This window comes from Mustela putorius, unplaced genomic scaffold (assembly GCF_011764305.1).
Source record: "Mustela putorius furo isolate JIRA1106 unplaced genomic scaffold, ASM1176430v1.1 tig00000129_pilon_pilon_pilon, whole genome shotgun sequence".
Classification (NCBI taxonomy): domain Eukaryota; kingdom Metazoa; phylum Chordata; class Mammalia; order Carnivora; family Mustelidae; genus Mustela; species Mustela putorius.
The window spans coordinates 21,391,677-21,404,578 of NW_025421290.1; the positions used below are offsets into that span (position 1 = coordinate 21,391,677).

At 49.4% G+C, this 12,902-nt stretch overlaps 1 protein-coding gene across 2 annotated transcripts in view; it reads left to right on the forward strand.

Annotated features, from left to right (window-relative positions):
- The window catches only part of RAD51B (RAD51 paralog B), a 682,991-nt gene extending 671,138 nt beyond the window's left edge, over window positions 1–11,853 (forward strand). Inside the window, exon 10 of one of the 2 annotated variants that reach the window (XM_045070887.1) lies at window positions 11,606–11,853. In XM_045070887.1, the coding sequence (XP_044926822.1) occupies window positions 11,606–11,688 (83 nt within the window). In that variant the 3' untranslated portion in view covers window positions 11,689–11,853. The remainder of the gene's footprint in view (window positions 1–11,605) is intronic. The other variant, XM_004738999.3, reaches the window with a different exon arrangement.
- Window positions 11,854–12,902: the final 1,049 nt, after the last annotated feature.

Genomic DNA, 12,902 nt, shown 5'->3' on the forward strand with positions numbered 1-12,902 from the left:
GTGGGGTGATTTGCCAAGGTCTTGGGTCCACTGGGTTTGCCCATCATGTGTGCCTGAGGCACCTGCAGGCTTATCAGAAGGGCATGAGCTCTTCAGAGACCAGGTGACCATTAGCATCATATAAGTCAGAGGACAGGCTGTAAAATGGGTTAGGTTAGGAAATGTAGACTCCCCTCACTTTGGAGGTCCAGGTAAGAATACAGTGGAAGCCAGCTTCTGTATGTCTAAGTATATGAAAGTTGTAAATAAAGCTAATAAACTATTAAATAGAATATGTTGCCTTCTCATAAGTTGACAAGTATACCTTCATGGCATTCTGAAGGTGATATTTGAATTTAGTTGGTGGATTCCTTGGAGTTTCATACTGGAGTATAGTGGCCTAAGGAGAACCAGCCCTGGGCTGGCTTCATTCCTTGACTCCACTGGCGCTAGGATGCACCTTGAGCATACACACATGACACCCAGCCCATCTATCCCAGCTCCACATCCACACCCACCCCAAAGCCACCCCTTGGTCATCCCGCTGAAGTCCACAGGTGTGCACACCAGTGGCGGTCCGCTCTGGCTGGTAGAACAGACTTAGATTTGAGTCCCACCCTGGCATTAGGATTAAGCTTGGGGAACAGGGAAGGGGACACGAGCATCGCCATACCTGAAGCAAGGTCCAGCAGCAGAACATGGGTGACTCTTGGGAAAATGGCCCTCTAACCCATGAACATGTGTGAACACCTGGCCCATGGCTGCTGGGCCATAGCTGGAGGAGGGCCAGAGCACTCCCTGATGTGTGGGCCACTCTCATCACTAGGCTAAGGCCAGGGCCTAGTGGGAGTGAGAGAAGCCAGTGAATACTAGAAGGAAGAGCCCCACAGGTTTCCTAGAAGAGTCCTCAGGATGCCCAGCATCTCCCTGTCCCAGGCTGGGCCTCTTGCCCAACACCTCGTGCCTCAGGGTCATTCAGGTATCATGGTCTCACACTCCTGACACAGTAGGGAGTTTGTTTCCCTCCTCTCACACTCGCTGACTTTAATCCCTGCCCGCCTGTGCCACTTGGCTGGCCTCCTTGGCAGAAAGGTGACAAAAAAACTCTCTCTGAGGAGTCAGATCCCTCAGCCAGACCCTGAAGCCTCCTTGAGGCCACAGGAGCCAGTGGCCTAGGGCTCTGACCTCTACTTACCAACCTGGTTTCCTCTCACCTCTCCCTGCTGCATGTTGATGGGAGTCACTCAAGGCAGGTCCACTGATCTCCAGAGAACCAGGAGAGCCTCTGTCTCTCCTACACTCACAGTCCTCCCCCATGGCGAGGGTCAGTCCTCCTACTGACCGTTACCTTCCCGTGTTTCCCAACACCTACCTTGACTCCACCTACTGCACCTCCTCCCCCAAGCTCCTCCCCCTGCTCCCAAAATCTGCTCAACTTGCTCCTTATTTCTGTCCCAATCCCTTTCATCCTTCAAGAGACACTTGAGGCTCCCCCCGCATGAAAGCTTCCCAGTACCTTCCGTTAATCCTTCCCCCAGCTTTCTCACCTGTATTTTTTACCACCTGGATCCCATGCTTGGTCACATGAATTGTGTTCATGGTAGTCTTTGATAACATACGACATTTTTTTTTCTTTTCAAAGTTTTTTTTTTTTTTTTAAGATTTTATTTATTTATTTGACAGACAGAGATCACAAGCAGGCAGAGAGGCAGGCAGAGAGAGAGGGAAGCAGGCTCCCTGCTGAGCAGAGAGCTCAATGCTGGGCTCGATCCCAGGACCTTGGGATCATGACCTGAGCCAAAGGCAGAGGCTTTAACCCACTGAGCCACCCAGGACATAATAATGTCCCAACATACGACATTATTATTCTTTGCTTGTTATATAAAGATCACGGGACTGGAAGAGGTCTTAAAGACCACCCAGTCCAAGCCTCTTTTTTTTTTAAAGGTAAAACCAAGAGAGAGAAAGGTTTTATAACATAGCCAGGCTGAACCTGCAAGAATCACATTCAGCCCTCTTGACCCAATCTGGCACTTCCCCACAAACCCCCGCTGCCTCTCCACACGGAAGTCTCTGTCACTCAAAGGATGGGGTAGTCATGAAAGACGATCATGTGATACACTCATGGAATGGGAAACGGTGCCTCCCTGTTGACTGGCAGGACAGAGTCAGAGCTACAGCCCACTTCTGTATACCTTCTGTTTTTCAAGTTCTTTGCTCTCCGCTTTAATAACCACCCAGAAAGGAGTGATTATCAGAGATCACCCGAATTTTCTCAGGCCAGCCCAAATTCCCTCCTGTCTCCCTTTTTCTCCAGAGAGAACAAGCCCAATTCCTGCTCTGCCATGGCCAGGGGGCTGGCTCCTCCTGCTACCAATCCCCATAATCCCTTGCATTTTCACTTTGGAAGCCCTGATTCTCATCTTAACAAGTGTCGCTTCTGACGTTCCTAGGGACTGACAAGAAGCCAGTGGGCCACAGCAGGAAGGGGCTGAGTAAGCAGCCAAGCAGTAACAAAGTGGAGGGTCTCGGCTGGAGCATGCAAGAAACAGACTGGGGACAGAAGAGCAGGTAGTGGCCCAGAGACCTGCCCAAAATACGGCCCCTAAACTCCAAGTAAATTCCCCAACTCAAAAACCAGCCAGAATAGGGCAGAGCAAACATTTTTTCTTTTCCCCCTCCTGCTCTGGCTACCCTGCTCCCTGCAAGGAAGAAAACTAGAATAATGAGGCACGTTGGAGACTGTCACCCGAGCAGCTCCGGAAGGACGTGGGCAGACGCCTGGCTGGGCGGCTGACTTTCTCTGTTTCTGGTTGAGATTTTATAAATATTCGGGGAGTTTGATCTGAGGCTGGTGGTGGGGAGGCGAGGGGAGCGGCAGAGGGGGTAGATAACTCAGCCCATGGGGGTTCTGGGACCTCGCCCAGGCCTGCTTTTCATTAGCGTCACCAAGGCAACCGCTCATCCGCAGCAGACCCCATCCCGCCACGTTAGGCTTTTCCTTTAAGAGTGAATCTGCTGCAATCAGTCCCCCTCCAAACCCCCACCCCTGCACCCCATCACCTCCTAGCCTGGGGAATGGCAGATCATTACGGAGGAAAAAAGCTGCGATCCGGACTCTCTAAGGCTGGTGAGGAGGGATAGAGCCACCGTTGGCCCATTCCAAAGGCTGCCATTGGCGCAGGACTGTTGGGGTTTTGGTGCTAAGAAACCCCTGGTAACCAGACCGTAGCAGCATCCGCTTCCAGCCCTTCCTCTGTTTCCCTGGCTGACCTGACCTTTCCCCTCCACACACACCTTTATTCTTGACCAAGGCAAACATTTGCAGAGTTTCCAAGGAACGACCTCACCAGTCGTCATGCTGATACGTTCCAGATGCCCACCGGTGCACAAGCCCGTGTGGGTCTTTGGTTCCCACCCCCCAACCCCACCCCCACATGTACAGTGGATCCTGAAAGGGCGGTGTCAGGGGAGGAGGCAGCTGACCAGAGGAGACGGGGAGACCCATGTCTGTGAGGCATGATTGGGCCACCAGGGAGGGGCTATGGGCCCAGAGCCGGTAACCATCCCCCCACCCCACACCCTTGCAATGCAGACACTCCCCCTTCTTGGCACAGACTCCATGGAACTCCAGAGATCTGTTTAAAAATCGAATCCCCTGACTCCGATCTCCACGGGGCCACAGCTAGGGAATCCCGGCCTCCGCTGCGAGCAAAGCTAGCTGGGCACCTGTGCTAGGAGGCCCTCAGCGGGGTCTGCTGAAAGACAGGAAAGGAGTGCTGTCAGGGGGCTGGCTGCAGGGGCCGGGTTCCTGGGTTGTCTTTCTAGCCTGTATTTGTGCTCCTGGGCAAACCTGAGCCAGAGCCTCTCCGGGCCCCTCCTTTCTGTGGAATGCAGGTCACTCCAGCCTTCCTGAGAGATTCGTGCTCAGAGCCCTGGAGCCAGCCCCAAGGGCTGCAACTGAGAAGCCACAGAAGACCCCTCCCCCAGCTGCCAATGGAGCAGAACGGGGACCCCAAGGCATCTGGGCTCAGGAAAAAAGCAGCTTCTGCCTTCTTGCTCTTTTGTGCCTTTTCCCACCAAGATCAGCCCTGGAGAAGCAAACCCGAGTTCCTCTGCTGGTTTGAACAGGAAATTCCTGTCAGCTCGTGGGAGAGGCCAACTGGGGGAGATTTCATCACATAGATTCCCCCCCTCCCCGAGATACAGAATCATATCAAAGTCTTATCCCAGCCCCTGGTGGGGGTGGAGGGGCAGCCCTGACATCCGCTTCTGGGCCTGCCAGCCTCTCCTACCTAAAGCTGGGTGGGGTTTTTCTACTCTGCTTGCTTTGGAGGGGAGGGGTGGCGAGGGCAAGAAACACCAAGCAGTAACCAAGGCATCGCCGTCGCTGACTGGGCTGCACGGGTGGTTTTTCCGTCTGCTCTGGTGGCAGAGCTACCGAGGAGTCAGAGAAGTGCCAGCCCCCACAGCACAGATAGCGTGGCTGGAGAAAGCCCTCGGGGTGTGCATCCTCGCTTCTCAAAGTCTGGTCCCGGACCCGAGCAGGGCCATCGCCTTGCAGATGCAGGTCTAAGATGGCTCCTTAATCAGGAAATAATATTTTAACCAGACAGCTGGGTGTTTGGAGGCACATTGGAGTTTTCTGGAGCACAAGAGAGAACATACAAATGCTTCCATCTCTGACTGCATGGATTTTAATCCCAGCTCTGTCACTCGGTAACAGGGTGACATTAGGCACAGAAACATCCTCTCTGAGCTCTGGCTTCCTCACCTGGAAAGCAGAGGTGATATTACCTATCCTAAAGGGGTGACACAAGGCACAGGCCTGGCACCAGGAGGCTCTGACCGAGTAAAGGTTAGCAGCAAGGAGTTGGTGGCTCAGGGAATGGTATTATCACTGGCTTCTTCCGCTGGCCAAGTCTTGCTGTCTCACTTCTGTATTTTCTGAAAGGATTCATAGCCCCCTGACCATGAACCCCCAAGCCAACAGTTGTAGCCTTTCCTATCCAGTTCCCCCCGTTCCCCCATGTGAGGCGAGGGTGGAGAGGCGCCCTTGCGGTAGGATGGAGGTAGGAGAAGGAGATGACTGAACCGACAGGCAAGGCCAGGTCGCGAGGAGGGACTTCTAGGAAGAGAAGATGCACACAGCATCTGACTTTGGGAATGGAGCCTTCCAAATGGCACTTTGACCATTTCCCACAAGCTAGTAATATAGACTCTGGATTTCGTTTCTTTTACCGTCTCTGCATTTCCTTGAGAGACGATAGCGTTCCATCCCTGGGGGTTGGGGGGAGCACTGACCGACTTTCCTTTGTTCTGTGATGGCCTGTTCTTCCAGCCATAGCTCCCTCTTCTTGCCCGGGCTGAGGTGACAGAGCACAGTGACACACAAGCTGCAGAGGCCCGCTGGGGCCGTGAGCACATGCCGCTGGGCTCATTTTCCCAGCTGCTTTCCCACCAGTGGCCCTTGGCTGACGCTGCTTTTCTAATTCATTCTGGGAGACAGAGAGAGGGACAGCTCCCGGGTGTGCCTTGCAGTGTGCTGGCTGGTTCCCGGGCCAGCTGGGGCGACTCGTCTAACCTGGCTAAGCCTCGGTTTCCTCCTAGGAGGGCAATTCGGAAGAGGCCGTGCAAGTCTCTACCCATTGTGGGGACCCGGAGACCACAGGGAGCTGGAAGATTAAATGAGGGGATGCCTGGAAGGAGCACAGCCCGGAGAGTGCAGTGTGGTCACTCCGCATTAGCTGAGGTCCGTGTAGCTATTCGAAGACCAGAGCCTTCAGCCCTTGGCTGAGGTGGAAAATCGGAAACAAGAAAGTGGTGTCCCCATTTGCAAATAGCATTCACAGCCTCCCCACTCCTGCAGGTCAGCAACCAACCCTCTCCTCCCCCCTCCTTCATTTTTCTTCTTTCTTTAGCGGCAGGGGTTGACACATGTGGCTCCCCAGGCTGTCCCAGTGAATTTAAAGCTTGAAATAAATACATGCTCCAAACGGCTCTTGACCTGGGAACGCCTCTCCCCCCCTCTCCCTCCCTCTCCTCTCCCTTTGGAAGCCCGGGCCCAGGCAGAGCCCGGGAGAAGGTATCTGCTCTGCACGTATGCGGGTCCCAGGGGCCCTGCACGGGGCGGACGAGGATCGCCCTGAGCCAGCACACACTCTCCTCTTCCTGGGTTTGTTAGAAGCCTGACCAGGCCCGAGTCTTATGACTTCAACAGATGTTTCTGCTTAAGCAGCCCTGGCATCTTTATGGCCTGTTTTTTCCATTCTTGCTTCTCTTCCTCTGTCCCAACAGCCCTGAACGCAATTTGGACTTCATTTTCTTTCTAATGGTTACAGGGAAAGAAAGGACTTTTATTTTTTTTTTTTCTTTTTCATTTCTTCCCCCTTTTTCCTTAGCTCTTCAAATCTCTCTCTCTCTCTCTCTCTTCTCTCTCTCTCTCTCTCTCTCTCTCACACACACACACACACTCCAGACGCATTCAGATCTGGGTTCGTGGTGTGTATCTGTTAATGGCACTGCCATTTCACGTAAGACTTAGCCCCATTCGAAGCCTCTGTCCCTGTCTCTGCCTCCACCCTCACCTCTACATTCATGCCCTGCCTGTCCCCACACAGGTCACCCCGGGACAGCCGATCGGTGTGTCCTCCCAGATGCTGATTCCGAAAGTTCCTGCTGGCCTCAGTCTCTGGCCCGTTACCTGAGGAGCCTCGCTGTGTGTCAGACTCTGTGTGTCGGGGAAGATTTGGGCTGAGGGATGGGAGTGAGAGGGGAGGCTCCTAAGGCTCTGTATCTCTCCAAACTCCCCCGGCTGGCCAGTCCACAGAGGCTCAGGTGGGGCCAAGTTGACAGTTGTTACAAGATGAAACCAGTCTTTGGTGGGGAGGTCACGAGTTTGAAACCAGTCTGGGCACTCGTCACATCAACACCTACAATCCCACCCAGCTTGCCTGCATCTCGGCGTATTCACGCTCGCCTGCCCTGCAGGGTTTGGGGTCACCTGTCTCAGAGTCTGGTTCCCACAGCAAAGAAAGCCCGGAGACCTCAAGTCGTCATCTGAGGGCCTGTCCCTGTCAAAGGCACCTGGGACTCAGGCCAGTCTCTTCAATAAATAGTGTTGGGAAACAAATAGCGTTGGGATAGCTATATGCAGATGAATGAAACAGGGGCGCCTAGGTGGCTCAGTGGGTTAAAGCCTCTGCCTTCGGTTCAGATCATGATCCCGGAGTCCTGGGATCGAGTCCCACGTCTGGCTCTCTGCTCAGCAGGGAGCCCACTTCCTCCTCTCTCTGCCTGCCTCTGTCTACCTGTGTCTCTGTCTGTCAAATAAATGAATAAAATCTTAAAAAAAAAAAAAAGAATGAAACAGAACCACATTTTTACCCCATACACAAAATGTATTCAAAATACACTTCAAAATTCATTAAAGACCTAAATGTGAGACCTGAAATTTAAAAAAAACAAACAAAAAACACAAAAAAACCTCCTGAAAGAAAGCACAGGCAGTAATGTCTCTGACTTCAACTGTAGCAACTTCTTTGTAGATACAAAGTCTCCTGAGGCAAGGGGAAGAAAAGCAAAACACCTATTGGGACTACATCATAATAAAAAGCTTCTGCACAGTGAAAGAAATAATGAACAAAATTAAATGCAAATCAAAACTACAATGTGGCATCACATCACACCTGTCAGAATGACTAAAATTAAAAAAAAAAAAAAAAAGAGAGACAAGAAGTGTTGGTGAAAATGTGGAGAAAAAGGAACCCTCATGCGCTGGTGGTGGGAATGCAAACTGGGACAACCCCTATTGAAAACAGTATGGAGGCGTCTCAAAAAATTAAAAACAGAACTATCGTATGATCCTGTAATTCCACTATTGGATATTTACCCAAAGAACATGAAAACATTAATTTGAAAAGACACATGTCCCCTTCTGTTTACTGCAGCATTATTTATAATAGCCAAACTGTGGAAGCAGCCCAAGTGTCCACCAACAAATGAATGGATAACAAAGATGTGGTCTATATACACACCGGAATATTACTCTGACATAAAAAAGAATGAGATCTTGCTGTTTGCAGCCAGCTGGGTGGAGCTAGAGGGTATAATGCTAAGTGAAATAAGTCAGTCAAAAACAAATACTGTGGGATTTCCCCATATGTGGAACTTAAGAAACAAAACATGTGAAAAAAGAGAGAGAGAGAGAGACAAAAAATTGACTCATAACCACAGAGAACAAAATGGTGGTTACCAGAGAGGAGGTAGATGGGGGAATGGGTGAGATGGGTGAAGAGAATTGAGAATACACTTGTCCTGACGAGCACTGAGTGATGTATAGAATTGTGGAATCATTATATTAAAAAAAAAAAAAAAAAAAAAAGGTAGGAATCTGTCATGAGGAGAAGACTGAGTGACCCCAAAATGCTTTGAACATATGTATCTCAGTTGTAAAATACTCACAATAGTATAATTAAACATTTTTGGCTATCATGTAGTGATATCCTTCTCTGTGCCAGGCACTTAGTAAATATTATCTCACTTAATTCTCAAAAAACCCTGGGAGGTACAAGTATTGTTATGCAATTTTTAAACGGGCTAACAAGTATGGAAACATTTACGTCAAATGCTGAAGATCGTAACTCTGAGAAGTGGCAGAGATAGGATTCGAATCCCGGCTTCTGACCCAGAGCCCAAAGCCTTCACCAGAATGACCTTCCACCTGTATATACAAAAAAAAAAAAAAAATAGCACTGCCTAGTCTTATAGAGTACTTGCCACATGCCAGACACTGTTCCAAGAGCTTTGCATAGATTCACTTAATTCATTCTCACAAAACTCTATGATGCTCTAATTGAACAGATGAGGAAACTGAGGCACCGATCATTTGACACTGATTTCCCTCAGCAAATATAAATGGAACACCTCTTGTGGGTTAGGCACCATGCTAAGAGCTCTGTGTGGGACCCACAGTTAAGAAAGACTTCAATCTTGTTGTCTGCGATCTGTCAGCAAGGTCATCAGCATGGGCTTAGGATGGGATTTCAGAACTTGAAATGAGGGACAGTAAAAATAGGGTATCCTAAGATATCCTATAGAGATGAGCATACCAGGAAGTGGCTAAAGTAAGAGCCCAAGCACAGGAGGAAGAGAGAATCCTATTGTCAGACCAGGGCCCAAGGTCAGATCTGGGACAGCAGTAGGACAGGTAGAAACAGTGCTAATTTATTTCCATCTGCAATATGGTCTTAAGAGCAGGACTCCAGAGCCAAGCTGCCAGGTTCAAATCCTCACTCTGCCACTCACAATGTGTGTGACCTCGGGAAAAGTAATGAACCTTTCTGGGCTAAGTATCATCACCTCGAAAAAGGGGATAACAGTGTCCATCCCACAGAACTGTTTCGACATGCCCTTAGAGTTGGGCCTCCCCATGGCGAGCTCTCTGGGTTGACTTTTAAGCTCTCATCAGCCTATGATCACATGAGATCCTTGAGGCTACAGGTAGGGGCCAAGTTGTCCCATTGGTAGGGAGAAGAAAACTGTGGAAGGAACCAGTGAGGACCTGTCCCCGTAGGCTTCCAGGAGAGAGAGAGATGAAATCTGATGGGACAGAGAGGGAATTCACATGCTCTGTTAAAAGGTTGGCAAGTGAGCATGGGGATGTTTCTTCTTAATGAACAGAGGCCAAGATTCAGGTTGGAGGTAGGGAATTCTCTGGGCTGGCATTTATGTGGCACCATGATGTTCAGTCGTGGGCATGAAGAAAGGCTCCTGTTGCCTTTGCCCAGCTCCTCGGTCACCCAGGGCAGGAATATGGATCTATTCCCATCATCCTCTGCATAAACTTCCCGCACATCCATCTCCAGCCTAAAGGAAAGACCAGGCTAGCTGAGGGAGGTGTTAGAAGGTGGCTATGTTCTGTTGCAGTAAATCTTTCCTAGAAGAGGAGAGGACTGAGCTCATCAGCCAGGTCTGGAGCAGCGCGGAAAGGAATGGCTCACTTGGGTGCTGTGTGTGGCCATGGGACTGTCAGACTGGGCAAGGGTGTCTGGTGACATATCAGAGCAGCTGAGAAGGGAGGACAGACAAACGTGTTTGCCTGACAGGAATCTTGGGATCCCCCATCTCCCCACCCTCACTCTCTTTTGAGAGCTCACTCCAGGGCTTTTTATAGGCATTGAAGATCACAATTTCCCCTCCCAGAAACCCCATTCAACTGTGAGTGAGTGAGTGGGTGAGTGGGTGAGTGGGTGAGTGGATGTGAGCACGTGTGCCGCCGCCATTCAACCCCTGCCAATTTTTATTTTCTCACACTTTGCGTATTTCAGCCATCATGTGTGTTCCTATGCCACCCCCCCTTGAATTCCTTCTCTCCCTCTACCAGTCTTCTGGAAACCTCAGTCCTCAGAGATGGCAAGAGGGTCTAGACTTTGCCTTAAAGTGAGAATGTTTACCTTAGCGATCCTGTCCTCCAATGACTGTTGAAGATGTGTATGGGGCCACTGGGATGAGAAGGGCATAGGGGTGACTCTGCTGATCTTCCCCACCCAGACCAAGCTCCCAGGCATGAAGCACCTGCCCCTTCAGCTGGCAGCCTGTTTCCTCTGGGCCTTCCTGCAAGTCTAAAGTGCCAGCCATATGGAAACAGGAGGCACTCCCCCAGGGGGCTACTTGAGTTTCTCAAACCAGGAACCAGTGGCCTAGATTCTGCCCCAAATACTCAGCTGGGAGTTTGCTCAGTGGCCAAGACTTCTTAACCCTTTGGCTTGCTGGGAGCCTTGAGCCTTTCTGCTATTCCCCTCTCGACCTTTTTCTCCAATCAAGCAGAACAGTGACACCGGAAGTACTAAACACAGAGTATGAATTAGAATGGTGTGTGATTCACCCCAGAATGCATGTTTCCAGGTGCCTCTACTGCTTTACCTTCTTCATTACAAGCTTCTGCTGCTATTACAATAAGCTCACTTTCCCTATCAAAAGGCGACCAGAGTCAAAGGGAAACCAAACAAGGGAATGTGTTTTGTCTGAAATAGTGCATTTATGAATAAATGAGTTAAACACAACTATCATTTTACATTGGTGGGTGTTCCTGTGCAATAAAGAGAACCTGCAAGTCTTAATCTGTTTGAGTAGATCAAATTTGTCCTTGTGTTCTGAGAAAGCGTTATGAAATCACCTGTGATGTAGTTTCTCTGGCCTATAGAATGACCAATGGCTCTTGAGGAAGGACTACGTGACTTGTGATCAGGATAATGAAACAGCCTGAGTTAATGTCCCAGCATGTACATTATGTTACTTAAAATAGCAAAAAATAGACACAACCTAAATGTCACCTATAGGGTATTAGTTACACAAACATCTGTATAATGGAATAGTGGGCCATTATTAAAATTATGTGCTAGAAGAAGGCTTAATCTCATGGGAAAACATTCACAACATATCATCAAAAGGAAAAAGCAAATTATAAGCAGTTTGGACAGAACATAGCAGTCTTGTAAGAAAAAAGTTTTGTCTATATTTTTTAACTGGAAAAATATGTATAAAGATGTTAACTGTGCTATCTCTTGAGTAATAAGATTTGGCTTGACTTTTTCTAATTTTGGTCTCTATTTTTTGTTTTTTGCAGGGAGGGAAGGGCCAAGAGAGAATCTCAAGCAGGCTCCACACCCATCAAGGAGCTTGACTCGGAGCCTGATCTCATCACCCTGAGATCATGACCTCAACTGAAATCAAGAGTCGGAGGCCCAGCCAACTGAGCTACCCAGGCGACCTGGTCTCTAGTTTTTCAAACTTTCTTCCATAAACATATATTATTTCAAAAACTGGGGGGAAAATTATTAAAAAAAAAAAAGGGACACCTGGGTGACTCAGTCTTTAAGCGTCTGCCTTCGCCTCAGGTCATCCTGAGGTCCTGGGATACCATCCCAGCGTCCTGGGATCGAGCCCCACTTTGGGCTCCCTGTTCAGCGGGAGTCTGCTTCTCCCTCTCCCACTCCCCCTGCTTGTGTTCTCGCACTGTGTCTCTCTGTTAAGTAAATAAATAAAATCTTTTTTTTTTTAAGTGTCTTAAAGGTCAGAAAATGGGTTTCCTGTTTCTTATCCCATGTCTATTCTCCATTTTATTTTGGAAATTCAAATTTCTCAGCCCTTCCCACAACAGATACTTAAGAAGCAAGAGGCACAGAGCAGCTGATATCCTAAGCAACATCACCAAGGTGAATTAGTCACTGGGAGTAACAGCTTTGGAAAGGTTTCCTTCCCACCTGACACTGGGAATCAATGGTACCAAAACCAATTTTTCTTCTAACCAGATCTTAAATGAGTAGATAGGAGCTCACAGAGGACAATCATAAACCCCAACAGCTGCTCCGTGGGTTTTCAAACATGAGGGTGATTCATCCCTTCTCCTGAGCCTTTTTGTTGCGCCTTATCCCTTAGAGTTGTGAAAATCTGCTGTCGCAGCGAGCAGGGGTAGGACTAGGAGACCCGTGGAAGGACAAGGAAGGGAACTGGTCAAAACACAGCTAAGGATCTGACACATTTGGGTTTTGTTTGCCTGGTTCACAGACAGCGTCCCACATAGAGGGGGACCTGAGAGTGGACAAAGGGAGTGATAACTGATTTCATGGAAGGAAACCACTGTAAAATCTGCTGCTGAATAGAGACAGGCCTTGGAGCACATCATTTCTGTCTCAGATTTCTAAAAACCCATCTAGTTTCAGCTCTTACTTTCAGCACCTCCTTCCAAAGCAGAATGGTCAAGATCGTCCCCTTCTCCTCACTGGAAATGGCATTACGGGTGTGCCAGCTGTCCCAAAGTCACCATTCCCATCAGTGGCAGATCTTAGCGAAACACCTAGAAGGTAGCTGGGAGCGACACTGTCCTCCCGGTCCGCCATTCCAGCTGGTCATCTCTGCCATCC